This window comes from Lepisosteus oculatus, chromosome 27, assembly GCF_040954835.1.
Source record: "Lepisosteus oculatus isolate fLepOcu1 chromosome 27, fLepOcu1.hap2, whole genome shotgun sequence".
NCBI classification, from domain to species: domain Eukaryota; kingdom Metazoa; phylum Chordata; class Actinopteri; order Semionotiformes; family Lepisosteidae; genus Lepisosteus; species Lepisosteus oculatus.
Window position 1 is genome coordinate 10,493,979 of NC_090722.1, and position 23,750 is coordinate 10,517,728.

A 23,750-nucleotide genomic window follows, 5' to 3' on the forward strand; every position below is an offset into this window, starting at 1 on the left:
TTCAAGGTTTCTTTTGTCTGTATTAATCCAATTCTATACAGTCAAGAGTACAGGTCACGCACACACAGACACACGCGCCGTGCAGGTGCACGCACACTCACAGAACCACGGAGACACACCGACAACACAGAGAAACAAAGAGCCCCCTCTCTCCCCTCTTCACTGCAGAGCACAGACTACAGCGTACAAGGAGCAGAACAGAGCCTCAAATACAGTAGTAAAAAAAACGATCACCTTTATTTCCTCAGCATCATAAATAACAGCCGTGTTCTCCTACACTAGTCAGAAAACCACAGAGCTGATCGCCTCTGAGAACCCGTCAATCAAAAACAATTGATTATCCTGGAAGAGTGCTGTGGATGTGATCTGTGTCAGTGTTACAGGTAAAGACAGTCAGGCGGATGTATAGATACTGTACACGCTGTTAGAGATGCAGATCTGGCTATATATACAGAAAATCCCAGCTATAAATTGAATATATAGAAAAGAATGACAATCTAAAAGCAGAACCTGCCAGGACCAAATTACTTTATCTGGAAAATGAGCCTGGAGCAGCCTGATTTTGGGAAGACCAAAAGGAGCCAAACAACTTGAAAAAGAAAATGTGGGAAAGGGAATTTTTGAACCCTTGGTTGTAGTTTTGGATTGACAGGTTACAGAAAAACAACAACAATAACAACAAACAAACAACAACAACTTAAAAAACGAAATGAGAACGTTCTGAGAACGACCGTTCCCACTTCCCCTCGGCTCTCCCTCCCTGTTCCCTGCGACGCTGGCTGAACGAGTGAAACAGGAGGAGGAGGAAAACAGTTAAAAAAACAGTCTCGTCAACAAGCAGCCCTCTCACCAGCAAGGTGGGATCGGCGACGCCCCGTTACCCAGCATGCACTTCTTCCTGAACCAAGAGGTGCCCCCCCCACCCCCCAGAAACCCTGACGTCACAGTATCCCAGAAGGCTTTGCGTCGTCGCTCCCAGTCTTTTTACAGATCGGCGTCACGTCCAGGCGTCCTCGTCGTTTAGTCCTCGTCCTCCGAACGTCGGCCTGTCACATGGCACGGGCGCCCCCTGGTGGCGTCACTGAGAAACGGGACAAGAGGAGACCGGCGAGAGGCCAGGATGAAAACCGACGTCACGCCCACACGGTCCAGCCCCCCCCCCACCGCAGCGGCCGCACCCCGCTCCGACCTCTGACCTGCGCCGCGGTTGGCCGCCTGCCGCTGGGCTCCAGCAGCCCCGCCTCCTCGTTGGCCTTGTCAGACTTCATCTCCACGACGATGTCGTTGGTGTTGGTCTCCGCGTTCAACCTGGGGGAGAGGGCGGGGAAGGGGTCAGGCCAGAAACAAGCGCTCCTGCGCCCCGACACCCTCCTTCGACAGCAGCAGGGTGAACCCCGTCTCCATACTGGGGCGCGGGTGTGAAAGGCCTGCTCAGGAGACAGGAGCGCGCCCTGCTGGGGCACCGAGACTTCCCGACTTGCACCACAGTGGGATCTCTGTCCTGCGAGCGGTTTCCTGGGACTCACACTTCCTTCTTCTCTTGTCGTCCACACGGCAGCTTGCCCTTCCTCTGCAGGCAGTACAGCAGAGCGACCAGCAGGAGGAGCAGGAGAACACAGACGACGATGGCCACCACCACCCCACTGCTGCCTGACTGCTGCTTCCCCGCTGAGACACAGAGAGAGAGAGGGGTTCATACAGACACCCCGACTGGACACTCCAGTACATTAACACTGCACTGAGAGAGAGAGGGGTTAATACAGACACACTGACTGGACACTCCAGTACATTAACACTGCACTGAGAGAGAGAGGGGTTAATACAGACACACTGACTGGACACTCCAGTACATTAACACTGCACTGAGAGAGAGAGGCGTTAATACAGACACACTGACTGGACACTCCAGTACATTAACACTGCACTGAGAGAGAGAGGGGTTAATACAGACACACTGACTGGACACTCCAGTACATTAACACTGCACTGAGAGAGAGAGGGGTTCATACAGACAACCCGACTGGACACTCCAGTACATTAACACTGCACTGAGAGAGAGAGGGGTTAATACAGACACACTGACTGGACACTCCAGTACATTAACACTGCACTGAGAGAGAGAGGGGTTAATACAGACACACTGACTGGACACTCCAGTACATTAACACTGCACTGAGAGAGAGAGGGGTTAATACAGACACACTGACTGGACACTCCAGTACATTAACACTGCACTGAGAGAGAGAGGCGTTAATACAGACACACTGACTGGACACTCCAGTACATTAACACTGCACTGAGAGAGAGAGGGGTTAATACAGACACACTGACTGGACACTCCAGTACATTAACACTGCACTGAGAGAGAGAGGGGTTAATACAGACCTGAGGTCAGTACGGGGTTCCCTGTTGGCAGCGGTGTGAGACAGAGAAGAGACACTGAGAGCAGAGTCGCACAACGTTGTGTCGTTACACAACTACACAGCACAGCGCACTGTACCGCCGCACAGCGCTGCAAGACTGCACAGAACAGATTGACAACGCTAGACAATGTACAGACACAGACAGGACTACACAACAGACCACAGCCATGCGACAGTCCTGCAATTCCACATTTTCTTCAACTGTAACTGGCTCCTGTGGCAACTGCTCCGCGCGGGTAGGACAAAAACACAAATCCGCCCCCCTGTTCCCTTCCCCACTGCGGTGGAGTTTTCTTTAACGATCTTATCCTATAATCCCATTCCTCCGGAAACGCTCACCCAGCCAGAAAATCCCAGTCACGTTCTCCAACCCCGGAGCCCGAGCCAGACCGCAGGCTCTCGTGAGCTCGGAGACCCGCTCGGAGGCCGAGGACTGTTTTCAGTCAATTCGGAATCAGTGGGTTTCCCCAGAAGTCCCTTCCGCACTGGAGAGGGGAAGTATCCCTGCGCCACTTCCTCAGGAATAACTCTTTGGGAAGGATCGGCGAGGAGGACAGCAGGAGGCGGGGGTCCGGGTGGAACAGGCTGACGGACGGACTAGAGTGAAAGACCCCTCCCCTCCTGTCCTGAGCGCAGGACAGCCAGAGGGACCCCCGGCCAGGAGCTAACAGCAGTGAACCACGAAGAGAAACCACTCCCAACTCCTTCCGCCCTGAGGACAGCACTCTGCCTCGGAGGACAGAGCCCTGATGGACAGGGACACTCAGACACACACACACACTCAGACACACACACACACGAATCCCACGGGACAGGACAGAAGACGCACTAAAAATGAGGCCAACAGGAACTAATGGGAAACCAGGTAAAAGAAAGAACTGAGAAAGACAGGATTTTACCTCCACTGGGATGAGCAGGGGACGCAGTGGAAGTGTCTGCAAAAGGAAAAAGAAAAAAGTGACTGGAGGAGAGACACAGCTCTCACTGACAGCACTGAGGACCACAGCAGAGCGAGCATTGACTTTTCTGTGTCATCACAGACGCACCGAAGATACACTGGCCCAATCCAGGTTTCCAAAAACTGGAGGCAGCTGTTCACCAGTCCACCACCTGCTTGGAGGATCCCAGTCACAATCACCAGACCTCTCCTGCGTTAACACAGGGTCCACAGGGGACCAGCAGTTCGGAGTGCTGACCTTTGCCAATCATGACCCGGAGCATCTTGGTGTTGGTTCCGTGCACGTTAGTCGCCTCACAAGTGACACCACTCTGTAGGATCTTGGAAGTCACAGTCAGGGTCACGGTGCTCGTAATACGGTTCACACTATTAGAAACAAACTGAGAGAGAGGGGTTAATACAGACACTGACTGGACACTCCAGTACATTAACACTGCACTGAGAGAGAGGGGTTAATACAGACACACTGACTGGACACTCCAGTACATTAACACTGCACTGAGAGAGAGAGGGGTTAATACAGACTCACTGACTGGACACTCCAGTACATTAACACTGCACTGAGAGAGAGAGAGGGGTTCATACAGACACACTGACTGGACACTCCAGTACATTAACACTGCACTGAGAGAGAGAGGTTAATACAGACACACTGACTGGACACTCCAGTACATTAACACTGCACTGAGAGACAGAGGGGTTAATACAGACACACTGACTGGACACTCCAGTACATTAACACTGCACTGAGAGAGAGGGGGGTTAATACAGACACACTGACTGGACACTCCAGTACATTAACACTGCACTGAGAGAGAGAGGGGTTAATACACACACACTGACTGGACACTCCAGTACATTAACACTGCACTGAGAGAGAGGGGTTAATACAGACACTGACTGGACACTCCAGTACATTAACACTGCACTGAGAGAGAGAGGTTAATACAGACACACTGACTGGACACTCCAGTACATTAACACTGCACTGAGAGAGAGAAGGGTTAATACAGACACACTGACTGGACACTCCAGTACATTAACACTGCACTGAGAGAGAGAGGGGTTAATACAGACACACTGACTGGACACTCCAGTACATTTACACTGCACTGAGAGAGAGAGGGGTTAATACAGACACACTGACTGGACACTCCAGTACATTAACACTGCACTGAGAGAGAGAGGGGTTAATACAGACACACTGACTGGACAATGTGATACAGTGAGAGACCGACCTTTTTCCCAGAAGGTGTCCAGGTAATGTTTGGCATGGGGTAACCCTGGGCAGAACATGTCAGGGTCACAAGATCACCCTCTTTCACCACTACACCATCCAAAGCACTGTCTATTTCTGGCCTCCCTGAGAGAGAGAGAGAGTATTTTCATCATAATTGTTTTACTGGCAGAGAGACAGTTAAGTTTATTCTGAATTAGACACAATAAGTCAATGCAAGTGAGAGAGACAGTGTACAGTCGGTACAGTACAGTGTGGTCAGTACTGCTGGGAGACAGTGTACAGTCGGTACAGTACAGTGCGGTCAGTACTGCTGGGAGACAGTGTACAGTCGGTACAGTACAGTGCGGTCAGTACTGCTGGGAGACAGTGTACAGTCGGTACAGTACAGTGTGGTCAGTACTGCTGGGAGAGACAGTGTACAGTCGGTACAGTACAGTGTGGTCAGTACTGCTGGGAGAGACAGTGTACAGTCGGTACAGTACAGTGCAGTCCTTACTGCTGGGAGACAGTGTACAGTCACCACACCTGTGACGATGACAGAGACGTTGGTCTCCCTCTGCAGGCCTGGAACAGAGGGCACAGTTCCCAGGCAGCTGTACACCCCTGCATCCTCGTACGTCACCCCCTCCAGAGAGAGCACCCCAGACTGGGACAGGACGTCCGCGCCCTGCAACACAGCCACAGCACGTCACACCCCTCTGCACGCGTGACAGCAGGCAGGCAGGCACACACACAGTCCTCACAGGTAAGACTGGCTCTTGCCTTGCTCCACTGCAGGCTGTGCGTGTCGGACCCCTGCGTGGTGCAGGTCAGCTCCACATCGCCTCCTAGTGGCACCAGCCGCGTGTCGCTGGGGGACACCGTCAGAGGGTCCAGGTCTGAAAGAGCGAGCATGAGAGGGCGCATTAATCCGAGGCCTACACGAAGACACAGCCCTGGGGGCACGGAGAGACGGGTACTCACAGTGCACAGTGAGCAACAGCTCCTTCATCAGCTGCACTGAGTCCGGGGAGTCAAAATCAACAGCCTCACACACGTACACCCCCCCATCGTCACGGCTCACTGACTTCAGGGTGAAGACCCCATCACTGCCCACTAGAATGATCCTGTCATTACTCTGAGAGAGAGAGAGAGGGGTTAATACAGACACACTGACTGGACACTCCAGTACATTAACACTGCACTGAGAGAGAGAGGGGTTAATACAGACACACTGACTGGACACTCCAGTACATTAACACTGCACTGAGAGAGAGAGGGGTTCATACAGACACACTGACTGGACACTCCAGTACATAAACACTGCACTGAGAGAGAGAGGGGTTCATACAGACACACTGACTGGACACTCCAGTACATTAACACTGCACTGAGAGAGAGAGGGGTTAATACAGACACACTGACTGGACACTCCAGTACATTAACACTGCACTGAGAGAGAGGGGTTCATACAGACACACTGACTGGACACTCCAGTACATCAACACTGCACTGAGAGAGAGAGGGGTTCATACAGACACACTGACTGGACACTCCAGTACATTAACACTGCACTGAGAGAGAGGGGTTAATACAGACACACTGACTGGACACTCCAGTACATTAACACTGCACTGAGAGAGAGAGGGGTTAATACAGACACACTGACTGGATACTCCAGTACATTAACACTGCACTGAGAGAGAGAGGGGTTCATACAGACACACTGACTGGACACTCCAGTACATAAACACTGCACTGAGAGAGAGGGGTTCATACAGACACACTGACTGGACACTACAGAACATTAACAGGATTTACTGTTTTTTTGCTGAACTCAAAATCAGGGGCGGGATTCCCATCTGCCTCACACTTCATTGTGACGTCATCACCCTCTTTGATTGGTGCGGAGTTCACCAGGTCAAAGGTCACCTCCTCTGTGTAATCTGATTGGACAGTACAGAGAGTCAATGAAAATCTAGGTTTCAGAGGAGAAAACTTTTAGCTTATAAAGAAGATGGGGGTCTTGTCACAGACAGACTCCTTTGTACAGACAGTCAGAGGGGGAGAGAGACAGGCCATGCAGCTAGATGGACTCACAGTGTAAGGACAGGGTGAAGCTGTCGGAGTCCTTGTGCTGGACAGACTTCCCAGGCATGCTGTACTCCACACGGCAGTGAAACTTAGAGTCCTTGTCCTCCTTCACTGGCTTCAGGTACAGCGAGTTGGAGACGGTGTAGAGACCGGAAGACTCCTTCACCACACTGGAGCGCATGTACATGTCTGACAGACACAGATAGGACACTCTGACACCCTGACTGGACACTCCATTACATTAACACTGCACTGAGAGAGAGAGGGGTTAATACAGACACACTGACTGGACACTCCAGTACATTAACACTGCACTGAGAGAGAGAGGGGTTAATACAGACACACTGACTGGACACTCCAGTACATGAACACTGCACTGAGAGAGAGGGGTTAATACAGACACACTGACTGGACACTCCAGTACATGAACACTGCACTGAGAGAGAGGGGTTAATACAGACACACTGACTGGACACTCCAGTACATGAACACTGCACTGAGAGAGAGAGAGGTTAATACAGACTCACTGACTGGACACTCCAGTACATTAACACTGCACTGAGAGAGAGAGGGGTCAATACAGACACACTGACCTAAGGACATATTGTAATTTTATATTATTAACATACTTTAATATACTTTTATAATTATATACTCACTATCATTGATGTCTGTGATCTCAGGAAGGGGTGTGGAGTCTTTATACCAGATGAGTCTGGGTGTAGGATTACCATTCCTACTGACACAGGAGCCAACCTGAGAGAGAGAGGGGTTAATACAGACACACTGACTGGACACTCCAGTACATGAACACTGCACTGAGAGAGAGAGGGGTTAATACAGACACACTGACTGAACACTCCAGTACATGAACACTGCACTGAGAGATGCAATACAGAACAAACCTCTGATGTGGTTTTTTCAGTTACAGAAATGATCCGACCGGATTCCTTCACCTCTGGCCTCTCTGGGGCAGCTGAGAGAAGAGAGGAACAGAGAGAGTCAGGTCAGTCCCAGCGGGTTTTGCTATCACAAGGACAGTCGTTCTTTCAGGCCCTTGTGGCCCAGTGGTCAGGCTCAGGCACAGCCCTGACCAACACCTCTCCACTGGTCACGCTTCTCAGCTGACCCCACTGGGCACCAGAGGCTCTGGGCAGGACAAGGGCAGGTCAGAGTGTGTTACAGCAGGCGGGCGTGCAGGAGAGTCCAGAAACACAGTCTCCCCTCCCAGCCTTCGTGTTTCCCTGTCTCTCCTCTGCTCTACCCTCTGTCTCCCCCCGCCCCACCCCCCCGCCTCCCCTTCATCTCCCCCCGCCCTATCCCCTGTCTCCCTCTGTCTCCCCCTCATCTCCCCCCACCCTCCCCCTTGTCTCCCCCCTGTCTCCCCCCACCCTCCCCCCTGTCTCCCCCTTGTCTCCCCCTTGTCTCCCCCTTGTCTCCCCCTTGTCTCCCCCTTGTCTCCCCCTTGTCTCCCCCTTGTCTCTGTCTAGGCCCCCGAGACAGACGGACCAGACCACACTCAGGCAGTGCTGCGGTGTGTAACTGAAGCCACGGCCACGAACCCACAGCAGGAGCTCTCGCCCATTACCAGCGGAAGAACAGGAACAGCAGCTCACCGAACAGCTTGAGCTGCACTGTGCCCTCTGCACTTCCTGTGGCCCCCGCGGTGACCTGGCAGTGATAGGGCCTCTCGTCCGAGATCTGCACCTCTCTCAGGTTGAGAGACAGGTCCTTCCCCAGCGAGACCCGGCCGGACACCGGCGTGTCCAAGTCAGTACCACTCCCAGACTCCGTGTGATACGCCACTCTCTTCCTCGCCCCCCCCTCGTCCTGAGAGAGAGAGAGGGGTTCATACAGACACACTGACTGGACACTCCAGTACATTAACACTGCACTGAGAGAGAGGGGTTAATACAGACACACTGACTGGACACTCCAGTACGTTAACACTGCACTGAGAGAGAGAGAGGGGTTCATACAGACACACTGACTGGACACTCCAGTACGTTAACACTGCACTAACAGGTGCTGACTGAAGAGCTGAAATGTGTAACCAGAGAAAAGGTGAGACAGACTCACAATGAACCACTCCACAAGGACGTTATTGGGCTTCTCTGTGGTTGTGTAGGAGCAGGGCAGGGAGATTGAGCTCTTCAGCAGGGCTTCATGTTCTGGAGGCACTGTCACTGTCACCGAGCACTGACAGCCTGAGAGAGAGACAGGAGAGAGAGAGACAGAGGGGTTAATACTGACAGCCTGAGAGAGAGAGAGTGGAGAGAGAGGGGGGTTATTTATCTAGCAATCAAAAATCAAAATGAAAACAAATTCTAACAAGTGAAACCCCTCCTCACCCCCTGAGACACTTGCAGTAATAATTGGAATACTACTGCGAAACAGACCCAAATGATGGACAGGCTCAGTGACCACAGCCTGGCCATAGACACTGGACACAGGCAGACCTGGCTGCCCAGAGAGGACAGGCTCAGTGACCACAGCCTGGACAACGACACTGGACACAGGCAGACCTGGCTGTCCAGAGAGGACAAATCTAATCCCAGAATTCCCACACCTGTCACAATCAGAACAGCTCCCAGTCCTGCTGGAGGAACTGTGGGCCTGTGATCTCCTGATCTTCAGTGACAGCCCGAGGAGCAGAGAGTGAGCCTCTCTACTATTATTATTGTTGATGAGTTTTGCACTGTAATGTAACACTGTAATTCAGGCTAATAAAGTTTGTTGAGTTTGAATTTGAGAGGAGGCAGGGGGAGGGGTTCATTCTCTGACAACAGCCAGAAGCCAGGTTAGGATTATACCTCCTGCAACAATATACATAGCTCTCATACCTCAAACCTGCACCCATAAAAATCCCATAAGGCCTGTGTCTAATTATACACCCGTTACACAACAGTGCTCATTACAGACAAAGCAGACAGAACATGGGGCACCCTTTTACCAGGAGAGTAAGACAGGCAGAGAGACAGAGAGACAGGGGGAGGGAGAGACAGAGAGACAGGGGGAGGGAGAGAGAGAGAGACAGGGGGAGGGAGACAGGAACCGAGGGCAGTGAGAACAAACACTGAAGCTCCACACTGCTCTCTAACGAGCTGCGACAAGCCTCGGCACACTAACGGACTCTGGGACCCAGTATCCTTGGGTCCTGTGGGCTCCCAGTAATCTGGCCAGGGGGTGTGTGGCCACAGCACTGCAGAACCAGGACCAGCATGGCCCTTAGACAGCCCGGGAACAGCCTGCTCAGCCATCAGTACGGTCTTCATCCCCCCGACCCCCTCCCTCTCCCGGAGCAGATGGCCAGGCAGAGAGGACTAATTAGGGGGTAATTAGAGAACCCCCTCCCGCTGCCCAGCACCGAGCACACAGCAGGAGTGTGATGGGCTGGAAGGGGGTGCAGCTCGTTAGCTGACGAGGGGGAGAATTTGCATGATTATTTGCAAATTTATATTATTAATATAACTGGACACTCCAGTACATTAACACTGCACTGAGAGAGAGAGGGGTTAATACAGACACACTGACTGGACACTCCAGTACATGAACACTGCACTGAGAGAGAGAGGGGTTAATACAGACACACTGACTGGACACTCCAGTACATTAACACTGCACTGAGAGAGAGAGGGGTTCATACAGACACACTGACTGGACACTCCAGTACATTAACACTGCACTGAGAGAGAGAGGGGTTCATACAGACACACTGACTGGACACTCCAGTACATTAACACTGCACTGAGAGAGAGAGAGAGGGGTTAATACAGACAGATGGTAAGTATAGTGACACCCACAGACACATTGACAGATGAGCACACTGTGATCACAGTCACACACACCCTGACACATGTGCACACACGCCCTCACACAGGATTCACACTGGGTCTCACACACAGAGCAACATCCGCGCTGTGAGACAAACAGAGGGAGAGAGGAGAGAGAATCCCCTTCTTTCAACAGCACTTCATCAAGCCCTCGGCCATATCCTGCTCCAGAAACCCAATCTCAGGTGCGAACACTCCCTTCCCCCTCAGATCTCTCCCAGTGCAGGTCCTGTTAGCTGGACAGACAGACAGAGAGACAGGCAGGCAGGCAGGCTGGCAGACACAGGCAGGATATAAGAGAGACTGGCAGGCTGGCAGACAGACAGGCAGGCTGGCAGAGAGACAGAGAGGCAGGCAGGAGGGCACCAGGTGCTGGTTTATCCATTGCCATGGGTACCAGCTGGCCTCCCACTCTCCTGTGTCCTTGATAGAACAATAGATCTCTTTCCTTTCAATTGCAGCTACCCAGACATCCTTCTCTCTGCCTCTCTCAGGTGCAGGCTGCAGACAGCCCTCTCTGCCTCTCTCAGGTGCAGGCTGCAGACAGCCCTCTCTCCCTCTCTCAGGTGCAGGCTGCAGACAGCCCTCTCTCCCTCTCTCAGGTGCAGGCTGCAGATAGCCCTCTCTCCCTCCATCCCGCCCTCTATTTCTCTCCATCTCAATTCAGCTCAATTCAAGGTGCTTTATTGGCATGACCAATGAGTAAAATCAGTGTTGCCAAAGCAAAACAAATACGATTAACATAAAACAAAGAATCTACAGACATTTACAATACCGACACATCATAAGATATTTACATATAAAATGTATCTTCTCTATCTCCACCCCACTTTCTCTCTATCTGTCCATCTCAGGTGTGGTCTATAGTTAGCGAGATCACTGCAGCAGAGATACAAACACCCCACTGTGCACAATCACAGCAGAGACACACACGCCCCACTGAGCACGATCACAGCAGAGACACACACGCCCCACCATGCACGATCACAACAGCAGAGAAACACACGCCCCACCGTGCACAATCACAGCAGCAGTGACACACACGCCCCACCGTGCACAATCACAGCAGAGACACACACGCCCCACCGTGCACAATCACAGCAGAGACACACACGCCCCACCGTGCACAATCACAGCAGAGACACACACGCCCCACCGTGCACAATCACAACAGCAGAGACACACACGCCCCACCGTGCACAATCACAACAGCAGAGACACACACGCGCAACCATGCACAATCACAACAGCAGAGAAACACACGCCCCACCGTGCACGATCACAACAGCAGAGACACATACGCCCCACCGTGCACGATCACAACAGCAGAGACACACACGCCCCACAGTGCACGATCACAGCAGCAGAGACACACACGCCCCACAGTGCACGATCACAGCAGCAGAGACACACACGCCCCACAGTGCATGATCACAGCAGCAGTGACACACAAGCCCCACAGTGCATGATCACAGCAGCAGAGACACACACACCCCACCGTGCACGATCACAGCAGCAGAGACACACACGCCCCACCGTGCACGATCACAACAGTCTCATCCAGGCCCTCCAGGGCAGGCTATGGCACGAAACGGCGCTCACACCGAGCCGGTGTCATGTAGCGCCTCCTGCTGGTGCACCAGAGCGAGCAGCTCTCACTGCACAGCTGTGCCGACCAAGACGAACCCGCTGGCTTTGAGCTCTCGAGCTTCGGAGCAGAAGGCCAGCCGGCGACACGCTGCCCTGGGTCGGAGTGTCCCATCGGAACGCTGGCGAAATCCCTTGAGAATTCCGAGCAGGCAGGAGGATTAGGGCCAGGCTGCAGGCCGCAAGCCAGCCGGAAGCCCCCTCCAGGCAGCCACCCCTAGGGACTGTCCACAAACTACCACAGCAAAGGAGCAGACGCAAGAACAACACAACCACCTAGGGAGCGTCAACAAAGACGGGGCACTACCCGGCGTAGCTGTGAGTGCACACAAGGGGACACCGCACATCCCTCCCACCCCATCGTCCATTTAATATCCACTCTTCAGGGTCACAGGGGAGCCCGTCCCAGCAAGCATCAAGTGTAAAGTACCCCCTGGATAGGACCCCAGTCCATTACGGGGCACACAGAGACACACTCACTCCCCAGAGCCAGTTTTCCCAAAAAGCTCATTAATCCACCAGGATGTCATGAACTGTGGGAGGAAACTGGAGCACCAAGGGGAAAAGACCACAGATACTGGGAGACCGTGCAGACTCCACACTGTCAGGCAGCGGTGCCGCCCCCTGTGCAGCTGCGCCACCCCTCTCCCCCTTGCACGGAAAACAGGAAGCAGCTCCTCGCTCCCCTGAGCAAACACTCGCCGGCCTGCAGGAAGCACAGCCTGGAGGGCCGCGTCCAGCCTGCCGCGCACACACCCTCCCGACAGCTCCACCGGCCCCTCCCGCTGTCTGAAGACTGACCTCCAGCCCTGCCCCCACACCCACTCTCTGTCCCTTCATCATCCTCAGAGCTGTAGAGTCACTGTAGAGACTCTCAGTCCAGCTCGTCTGTATCTTCACACTAACACTCCTTCATCATCATCAGAGCTGTAGAGTCACTGTAGAGACACTCAGTCCAGCTCATCTGTATCTTCACACTAACACTCCTTCATCATCATCAGAGCTGTAGAGTCACTGTAGAGACACTCAGTCCAGCTCATCTGTATCTTCACACTAACACTCCTTCATCATCATCAGAGCTGTAGAGTCACTGTAGAGACACTCAGTCCAGCTCCTCTGTATCTTCACACTAACACTCCTTCATCATCATCAGAGCTGTAGAGTCACTGTAGAGACACTCAGTCCAGCTCATCTGTATCTTCACACTAACACTCCTTCATCATCATCGGAGCTGGAGAGTAACTGTATGAAGATGTTCTTCCTCTCCCTTTGAAATTAAACATCTGGGCTGCAGATGTGGCCAAAATAAATGCGAGACCCAGAGATGTTTAATTTGCTAACGAGCCTGACTTGTTCGTTTATCTCATTAGCAAGCTCCTGCAGGTGTGCCTCTTGGAAGAGGGTTTTCGTATCTTCCTGCTAAATTCCTCACAAAACAAAGACACGCAGAACAGAGGGCAGCGCGTTGACCTTTGACCTCCCTGCTGGTGTGAGACTAGTTTCTCAGTGTGGGCACTGCGAGAAAGGACAACACCGTCTGTGTGCCGAGAAAGGAGGAATTTTGCTTTTCTATTTATAATGTTTCTACGAGATCTTTTTGGCCCAGAGTTCTTGTCATTGGAGTAGAACCTCAGACATGAGATTCCAATTCTCAAAAGGAACCAGGTTCAGACACAAGATTTTCACTATGGTCAAACATCCTGTCCACTCCTTAACTCATCAACACTCCTTCATCATCATCAGAGCTGTAGAGTCACTGTAGAGACACTCAGTCCAGCTCATCTGTATCTTCACACTAACACTCCTTCATCATCATCAGAGCTGGAGAGTAACGGTAGAGACACTCAGTCCAGCTCCTCTGTATCTTCACACTCACACTCCTTCATCATCATCAGAGCTGTAGAGTCACTGTAGAGACACTCAGTCCAGCTCCTCTGTATCTTCACACTAACACTCCTTCATCATCATCAGAGCTGTAGAGTAACGGTAGAGACACTCAGTCCAGCTCATCTGTATCTTCACATTCTGTCACCAAGCATGCTCAAGATCGTTCTGATAGATCTAGACAATTGTACAAGTGTCTCTGTCTCCCCAGTCCACTCCCTCTCCTGCATTCCTACTAAAGAATCCTGTTGTCATGGGGAGGGGTCAAATGTCAAGTCCTGACAAGTGTCTGACCTCCTTATTTACACTGCTGAGAGAGAGGAGGCATTCATGGGAAAAGCAGAATATAGCACAGTAGAGTGCTGTAAAGCCCAGTGAGATCAGGGTAAAAGCACAGTACAGTGCAGTAAATCACAGGGAGATCAAGGTAAATGCACAGTACGGCGCAGTAAAGCCCAGTGAGATCAAGGTAAAAGCACAGTACGGTGCAGTAAATCACAGGGAGATCAGGGTAAAAGCACAGTACGGGGCAGTAAATCACAGTGAGATCAAGGTAAAAGCACAGTACGGTGGAGTAAATCACAGGGAGATCAGGGTAAAGGAACAGTACGGTGCAGTAAATCACAGTGAGTCCAGGTATAGGTAGGTGAGACAGTGGAAGCGCCCAGAGGGTCTCCTGCTGTACACTGTGGCCAGCAGGCGGATGCCCATCTCGGAGACGAGACAGCGAGCCGAGGCTGGTCTCTGGACTGCAGTCAGTGCCATTTCCTCTCCTCTCTGCACCACAAGGCTCTCGCCAGCATCACGGACATGTTCTGGCGTTCAGACACAGCCGGTGGCTCTCGACCCAGCGGGTCTCGGGTCGCTCCCCCCATCCAGTATCCTGGCCAGTCCGATCTGTGCCGGCTGCGCTAAGCTCTTGGATTCTGTCACCGTGGCAACTCCCCAGCCCCTCCATGGAGAGAATTCCCCTTGGAAAACAATCCAAGCTTTCGGAATGGAGGAAAGATCACAGAGACCGAGGACAGCAGGCAGGGAGTCAGGTGTGTGTGTGTGTGTGTGTGTGTGTGTGTCGATATCATTCCAACAGGTCCCGTGAGAGAGGGTGGAGACTGTCAGGCTCTGTGTGTGTGTGCGTTACTGTTCTTCAGCCTTCACTCACACCCCTCTGTTTACATCAACACAGCCAGCTGTCCTGAGCACAGGGATGGGTGAGGGGAGTGTTTGGGGTGTGAGTGGAGTACAATCTCTGGACAGAGAGAGTGGGCTACAGGCTCCGTCTCCGAGAGTCCACACAGGCTCTGGACAGAGAGAGTGGGGTACAGGCTCTGTCTCTGAGAGCCCACACAGGCTCTGGACAGAGAGAGTGGGGTACAGGCTCTGTCTCTGAGAGCCCACACAGGCTCTGGACAGAGAGAGCCAGTGTAGAGTCTCTCTCTGGGTCAGCTCTCTTGCCTTGCTCTTACACAGAGGCTATAATTGGACCTGAGTGACTCTGCGCTGCTGCTGGAAAAACTCCTCAACCATGAACTTTAAAACCCCCCTCCCCCCACCTCGCCGGCTGAGTTCCAGCCAAAGTTAACCCTCTCACCCAATGAACCCCCTCTTGCAGGCAACACCCCCTCTCCTCTCTCTCCCCATGTACCCCCACTCTCCACCTCTCTCTCCCAGTGAACCCCACTCCCACCTCTCTCTCCCAGTGAACCCCACTCCCCCCTCTCTCCCCCAGTGAACCCCACTCCCCCCTCTCTCCCCCAGTGAACCCCACTCTCCCCCTCTCCCAGTGAACCCCACTCTCCCCCCTATCTCCCAGTGAACCCCACTTTCCCCTCTCTCTCCCAGTGAACCTCACTCTCTCCCAGTGAACCCCACTCTCCCCCTCTCTCTCCCCCTGAACCCCTCTCTCTCCCAGTGAACAGTACTCTCCCAGTGAACCCCTCTCTCTCCCAGTGAACCCCACTCTCTCCCAGTGAACCCCACTCTCCCCCTCTCTCTCCCCCTGAACCCCTCTCTCCCAGTGAACAGTACTCTCCCAGTGAACCCCTCTCTCTCCCAGTGAACCCCACTCTCCCCCAGTGAACCCCACTCTCCCCCTCTCTCTCCCCCTGAACCCCTCTCTCTCCCAGTGAACAGTACTCTCCCAGTGAACCCCTCTCTCTCCCCCTGAACCCCTCTCTCCCCCAGTGGAGGAGGAGGTGATGGGTGTGTGAGCTGTGTGTGTGTCCTGGGGGCAGTGTGATGGGAGGGAACAAGGCCGTCCCTGAGCATGAAATATTAACACTCTGTCATTATCCAGCCCCTGACTGGAATTCTGATGTCCTCTGCTTCCCTTCATATTCCTGTCCCACGATCCCCCGGGGCAGCTGCTGAAATTGACTTGGCCAAGGAGAATCATCGCTGGGATTCTCAGACACCAAAATTTCATTTCTCAATCTCTTTTTAAATTACAGACGGTCCCTAATACTGTCAGGTCTCCTGCGAAATTCATATCTTCTTCATCTCCCACTGTGCTCCTCAAGGGCTTCTGATCTACAGAGTCTACCTGCTTTTACACGGCTGAGAAAGAGTGCAGGGATTTTATAAACACCGAGGCTGCGTAGTGATTATTATACTGTCCTATAATAAACCTGCACTGCAGTACTGTTACACTGAGACAGGGCGGTGACTCCTAAGGTGCAAGACTGGCCTATGTTGACCTGTATTAAGACAGATCCCAGTGTCTGGGGAGTCCGTGGGGCTGTGATACTCATCTGTGCTCCGAGCTCCAGCAGTAGAGGCCCCTGGAGTCCTGGGATCGACGCCCTTAATGACAGGAGCAGATCGCGCGGTCTTCCGCCGTGGAAGACAACAGGCCTGAGGGGAGACTTCCTCCCCATCCCCGGCCAGCCCTCTCTTTCCCTCCTGGCTGGGAATAGCACAGGGATGAAGGAAATTCCCACTTCCCGAATCCCCAGAATTAACTCGGCCACCGGACTCAGGTGGAGGGCCGAGGAAATGAGATGTCGTTCCACAAGCCCATAACGAACGAGTCCCTTAACGAGGCATTTTATTCAACATCTGTTCGGATAAGAAGTTCAGTTCCCCAGCTTTCCGAAGAGAGGCCAGTGGGCAGCCGATCAGACAGCGGATAGTCGACTCAGGTGATCACGAGGAGAATCCGAGGAATTAGAGCGACGTGTCAGGACAACGTCTCCCTCCTGGAAGAGGAGGAATTCCCAAACTCCCGGTATCTCGGTCATCGCGACTGGCATTCCAGAGAGGTGAGCCTCACCTCGAGAAGAAAGAGACCGGAGGGAGAGAGAAGAGAGAGGGATAGAGAGAGAGAAATGCACAGACAGAGAGAGGGAAGGAGACAGAGACACAGGTAGAGAGAGAGACAGAGGAGCAGAGAGAAAGTCTGTTGAATGATCTGGGAGCTGGGATTAGGATCAAGGACTGCCTGAACTCAGTACCTGCTGGGGCACCTGAACACTGCCCTCCCTCACTCAGCACAGTCACACTGGCCAGCTCTGGTCACTGTTTCTCAGGTGTAGCCAGTATTTTATTGCTCTCTTCTGTATGCTGATAAGTATGGGGGCTGCCCTAATTCAGCCCTGCGCACATTGCTAGCAATTTTTCTCTGCACTTAGAATGGTTATACCGATATCTGTACTGCTCTAGCAGTGCCAGGCTCTGCTGCAGCCCCTGTTCTGGGTCCAGATGGGCTGGCAGTGCCCAGGTCTGACAGTACTGCTCCAGCAGTGCCAGGCTCTGCTGCAGCTCCTGTTCTGGGTCCAGATGGGCTGGCAGTGCCCAGGTCTGACAGTACTGCTCCAGCAGTGCCAGGCTCTGCTGCAGCCCCTGTTCTGGGTCCAGATGGGCTGGCAGTGCCCAGGTCTGACAGTACTGCTCCAGCAGTGCCAGGCTCTGCTGCAGCTCCTGCTCTGGGGGTGACAGCAGGACCAGGTCATCAGTGTAGAGCAGAAATTTGATCTTTATGTTGTGCAGAGTGAGACCAGGCGCCAGGAGTTTGCGAAGCAGTCCCTCACGCTAAATTGAATCAAATGCTTTGCTGAAATCACTAAAGCAGGCAAATATTTTCCCTTGATTGTTACAAGTGTTTCTGGAAGAGCGAGCAGAGTGTGGGGATGTGTGGTCTCTCTCTCTCTCTCGGTCAGTAATCTGAGAGGGGCCAGTCGCGTCCAGCTGTCCTCCCACCTCACTGTCACGCTGGTGCTGACCCAGACAGCTGCCAACAGCCCAGCCCGGGCCACGGAGAGAGAGGGAGGGAGAGGATCCCGGAGCTCTGCAGCTCGGAGAGGCAGACGGACAGGACTGGACATGACGGACAGACACAGGCTGCCCGTCACAGCAGCTGCTGGGCACGCACTCAGAGCTCATGTTAGAGAGCCACTTCCTACAAAATCCCCGTTTACAAAGAGTTCCTGTTACCAGCCCCCTCCCTCCTCTTCCTCTCCCCCTCCCTGTCCCCCTCCTAGCCTCCCTCTCTCTCTCATACCCCACCTCTCCCCCTCTCTGTCCCCCTCATACCCTCCCTCTCTCTCTCATACCCTACCTCTCCCCCTCTCTGTCCCCCTCGTACCCTCCCTCTCTCTCTCTCTCATACCCTACCTCTCCCTCTCTCTGTCCCCCTTGTACCCTCCCTCTCTCTCCCCGTCCTACCCTCCCTCTCCCCCTCTCTCGTACCCTCCCTCTCCCCCTCTCCCCCCCTGTTCCTACCTGTTCCTCCCTGGCTCCTGTTGTCTGAGAACAGGCTGACATTGTTAAGACATTCCTGAGCCACAGGAATGCTGATGTTTAACCAGGGCGATTAGCGCACAGAGGGAGAGGAAAACACTGTTTTTAATCTGCCGCTGTGTCCACTGGCCACACTACATCTGCACATGAATTCCACATTACCACAATCTCACTGCGATTTACTGCACCGTACTGTGATTTTACTTGATCTCATGGGGATTTACTCCACTGTACTGTGATTTACTGCCCTGTGCTGGTTTTTGGGGAGGTGAATCAATTCAGATATTTAGAACTCTACAAAAGTCCACCACACGGGAGCGACGCTTTAGGATCAGTTCGGGGCCCAACCACGGTAAAATAAAGAGGAGTCCGACGGCTCAGGCCAGACGGCACCTCCGTACACAGAGAGCGGCGGGTGTCTGGAACAAACTGCTCCACTCACGTTGCTGGAGCTCATCAGTCAACGCCATCGAGGTCTGAGGAAGCCGATAATCAATAGTGCCATGAGGTTAACGACCCAACACAACCGATTACACGCCAGGGGGACGGGGATGAGCAGCAAGTGTATTTCCGTGGGGACAGGTCTGGGACAGCACCGTCTTAATTTACCGCCACCAGGACAACAAAGAGGGCCGGCTGCCCCCCCCGCCCAGACGGCCTTGTGATGTAAATGAGCAGCAGCCGGGCCCCGGGGACACGGGCCCTCCGCCAGCTGGGGACGCAAGACAGCCCACCGTCCCGCAGCACACAGGGACACACAGTGCCCAGTCTGCAGAGTCCTTTCTCAGGAATCCCAGCGCTCGAACCCTGGGCCGGTCGGACTTTGCCACTGCTGTCTCCCTGGGGGTTAACGTGCTCAAACCCTGAGCAGACTGGGCTCTGTCAAGGAGTTTCCCTGGGGGTCACCCGGAGCCAAGATCGCACTGTACTGTGCTTTTACCCTGATCTCACCGGGATTTACTGCACTGCACTTGACTGGACTGACTTTACTGTAAACTGGATTAGATCTCTGAACTGGCTCCATCCCTCTGCTCTCCTCCCCACTGAGAGCTGGTGTGTGGGGAGAGGACTGGCTCATCCAGGTGGGGGTACACACTGGTGGGGGTGGAGGGGATCCCCATGACCTGTAAAGCTCTTTGACTGGAGTGTCCAGGAAAGAGCTATATAAGTGCATGCAATTATTATTATTATTATTATTATTATTATTATTATTATTATTCACTGGGATTATAATTAGACTCACTGACACTGACAGAGCAGTCTGAGACTCTCCAGGCTGGACTGGACTGACTTTACTGTGAGCTGGATTAAATATTAACTGGGATTAGAATCAGACTCCCCTGACACTGACAGCAGTGTAGAGGCACGTCTCGGTTGTAACTAGACTGACTTTATCGTGAGCCGGGTTAGTTATTAACCGAGACTATAATCAGAATTTCATTGACGCCGATAGTCGTGTTTTGAAACTTCAAAGCCACGAATGTGCAATAGGAGACATTTATTTCCGAGCGATTTCAACTTCATCTCGCTCACAGAGAGAGAAAAATGTTTGTTAAGCAATACGGGTTATCAGCCGTCTCTCCTCTGAGGTTTACAGGCGAGCCCGATGAGTAAACAGCTCTAAAATAAGAGAGGGGTTGAAAACGCGATACGCAGACCGCAGGCAGGATCAACATCTGAAACCCGCGGTTCCTCGGAAATTCATTTTCACAGGACGTTTCCCAGTAACTGCGCGACCTTGAAAGAAAACCTCTCTTGAATTAAGGACCGTGTTGTTAATTAATTCAATCTCTCGCCAACTTCAAAGGGCGGAATCGTTGTAGTGTCACGACGCATTCCTACTGCGGGGTGTCGTTTAAAAAAAATAATTGAAAGATGATTGAAACCCGGGGCGACTAATGCTGAGATAATTACTCCAGGCAGGAGGTCCGACTTTGAAGGGAGAGGGTACCTCGCGTGAACTACCGGACCCCCCACGACCGGCCTGTCCGATCGATTCTCTCCGCCTCGCGCTGAAACCCCGGAACCCCGGAATCCGAGAGGAGCCCGTGCGGCCGTTGGGATTGTGGGATCAGTCCCACGCGCGAGCGTGGAATAGACACGCAGGGGAGTGTCAGCCGCTGCGGGAGCCGGCGTGGGCTCGATTATTGTCGATGTTATCGATGCGGTCGCCTCCGACTGTGCACGAACAGGGCTGCGCGTCTAATGACCTGCTGTGCAGGGCTGGTGTAGTGGCAACAGCACTAGGAGTCGTGTTGTTATCTGAGTGCACGCTGGTTTTCACAGGACGAGGTGTTAGAATTAATGATAAACAGAATTGCGCACACTTGTATAGCGCTCCACTCAAAGCTTTTCACAGGGCATGGGGATCCCCTCCACCCCCACCAGTGTGTCCCCCCACCTGGATGAGCCAGTCCGCTCCCCACACACCAGCTCTCAGTGGGGAGGAGAGCAGAGGGATGGAGCCAGTTCAGATTATTAGGAGGCCATGACTGGTAAAGACCAGGGGGGAAATTTGGCCAGGACACTGGGGTAACACCCCTACTCTTTTAGAGAAACACCCTGGGATTGTTAATGACCACAGAGAGTCAGTTTGCAGGGTGACACAGCTGCTGAGTGACAGAGCTGCTGTTCTGAAGTTCTAGACTTCATTCCTAAGGTATCGTGCATCAGTCCTCCTCTTCCTCTCTCAGCGCCGTACAGACGGAGACACGCTGAAATCCCCCTCTGTCATTAACAGGGCCTGTCACAGCACGCACACACACTCCTGGAGCGTGGAGATGAAAGAGTCTGGAGAGAGGAGGGGATGGAGACAGAGAGAAAGGTAGCATTTTGCCAAATTCCTTTCCTGCTGCACAGCGAGGCACAGCGAGTGCAGTGTCCCGGGTGAGAATCACAGCCTGCCAGCACTGCTGCTGACAGCACAGGGAGTCTTCCACAGTTTACCACAGTGTGTACTTCACACAGCCTCTTAGTAGACCAGTTTACCACAGCATTTACCACAGTGTTATAGTGTTTTACAGTATATACCACAGTGTACTACAGTGTGTTCTAGTGTACTACAGTGTGTTTTGTAGTTTGCTACAGGGTGTGATGGTGTATTTCAGTCCAGTTTCACAGCAGTCCAGAAGCCTCACCCGAATATTCCACCACTGGACCCATCCCTGCGCCATGGGATCACAGCGATCGATCAATCAATCAATCAATCAATCGCCCTGATCGAATCCATCAGATGAAATCCGATCGATAGTGGAGCCACACGCTCAGACTCAGCTCATCTGCGCGCACGCGAGTGCCGGCGTCCCGCCCCGAACCCCGGTTCCGCCGGTCCGAGAGCACGTGCGAGACCCGGCCCAGACGCCCGGCACACAGCGCGAGGGAGCAGGCGGCGCGAGGGCACTGACAATGACGCAGCAACGGCGCTGCTCGCGGCGATTCTTCATTCAATTAAAGAGACTGTTTTCTGTTCCGTCCTGTTAGTCCCACGCACAGGGCAGTGCGCTCTCTTCATCCGGCACGGTGAGCCCTGAAACACCAACCGGGGGACACCCGGGGGACTACAGGGAAGAGCTTTAAAACCCACAACAGGGGGCGCTTCTTTACACAGAGGGCGGTGGGGGTGGGGAACAAGCTGCCCTGAAGCCGGTAGCCTGGCTGCTGTCCAGGCGCAGCTGGGCGAGGCTCTCGGGTCAACCCGGGCTGGGTCTCCTGCGCGCGCCCCTCCCGCCAGGCTGTGCCCGCGCGCAAGAATCTGCCCCCCCAGGCGCGAGACACCAGGCGACCCCCCCCACCACCCCGCTTGTCCCGAGCGGGGATCGTCGGCAGCACCTAACCAGGGACCCGGCCCGGCCCAGCAGAACCACGCAGCTGTGGCGCAGTGCACACGGCTCGGGAGTCCCGGGGTCCAGTTCGGGGAGAGGAGTCCTGGGGTCCAGTTCGGGGAGAGGGGACGAGTCTGACGGCGAATAAAAAGTGTTTGATGGGGTACAAGGGGCACGAGGGGAGACGCCCCCTCCCCATCTCCCCCAAAACAAACACGGTCGTCCGCCCCCAGCAGCGACGGCACCTGCCGGGCGCACCTGCCGGGCCGGACCGAGCCGAGCCGAGCCACCCCGGCGGGAGACGCGACCAGACGCGTCCAGACTCCCAGCTCGAACTTCTCAGACACACGCGAGACCAGCACGAGTGGGCGAGCGGAGGTGAAGCCGGAGTGGGAGTCCTCGTCCTGCCCAGACAGCGACCCGCCCGAGCCCGCCCGAGCCCGGGACAGCGGCTCCAGAAATAGACCGGCTCTTACCGTGCAGCGCCCACAGCAGCCAGGCGCAGAGCGGCACAGCGCGCCCGAGCCCCCGGAACGCGTCCATTTCTCTCCCGGTCCGGTCCGGTCCTGTCCTGCTCTGCTCTTCTGCTGCTGCTGATGCGGTCCGGTTCGGTCCTGCTCTCGGCTCGGCTCTGTGCGTCTGTCGCTCTCACTCCCTCGCTCTCGCAGGGCGCAGAAAGATCTGTTGCGCCGCGCTACTGTGTTCGCCTGATATACCAGCACAAAAGGTGACTCCCCCACTCCTCCTCCCCGGCAGGCCCCCCCCTCTCCCCTCCCCTCCCCCCGCCCCGCTGTGGTGGGGATCAGCGGAGTGAAAACACAGCGCACGGGAGCGACCTCGCGGCGCCTGCGGGCGAAATCACCGCGAGCGCCGTCCTCGCGGGCCGGCCCGCCGCTCAGCGCAGGGGATGCCGGACCGCGCGCTGCAGCAGCAGAGCACCGCCGTGTTCGTGCCTGCTCCGTCCTGTGCCCGGGGCTGGGCTGGACTGGACTGGGCTGGGCCTGCAGCTACGCGATTGCTACTGCAAGCACTGTGATTGTTAATGGTGTCCCTGCTGTACTGGTCCTGTTAGTGTCCCTGCTGTACTGGTCCTGTTAGTGGTGTCCCTGCTGTACTGGTCCTGTGAGTGTCCCT

The 23,750-nt window shown here is 54.0% G+C and overlaps 1 protein-coding gene across 2 annotated transcripts; it reads right to left on the reverse strand.

Moving 5' to 3' along the window:
• On the reverse strand, positions 1 to 23,331 carry bcam (basal cell adhesion molecule (Lutheran blood group)). 2 transcript variants are annotated; one of them, XM_069185315.1, is made up of 17 exons: positions 23,093 to 23,331; positions 8,774 to 8,901; positions 8,311 to 8,524; positions 7,600 to 7,670; positions 7,354 to 7,450; positions 6,701 to 6,883; positions 6,422 to 6,546; positions 5,585 to 5,738; positions 5,384 to 5,499; positions 5,147 to 5,288; positions 4,620 to 4,744; positions 3,620 to 3,761; positions 3,323 to 3,358; positions 2,386 to 2,406; positions 1,527 to 1,668; positions 1,197 to 1,308; positions 1 to 1,081 (listed from the first exon to the last, which is right to left on the reverse strand). In XM_069185315.1, the coding sequence occupies exons 1-17, from the start codon at positions 23,157 to 23,159 to the stop codon at positions 1,079 to 1,081; spliced, it is 1,878 nt and encodes a 625-aa protein (XP_069041416.1). In that variant the 5' UTR covers positions 23,160 to 23,331; the 3' UTR covers positions 1 to 1,078. The 2 variants fall into 2 exon arrangements, with proteins under 2 accessions (XP_069041416.1, XP_069041417.1); XM_069185316.1 differs by lacking the exon at positions 2,386 to 2,406 and having other exon boundaries at positions 23,093 to 23,330.
• Between the last annotated feature and the right edge of the window lie 419 nt (positions 23,332 to 23,750).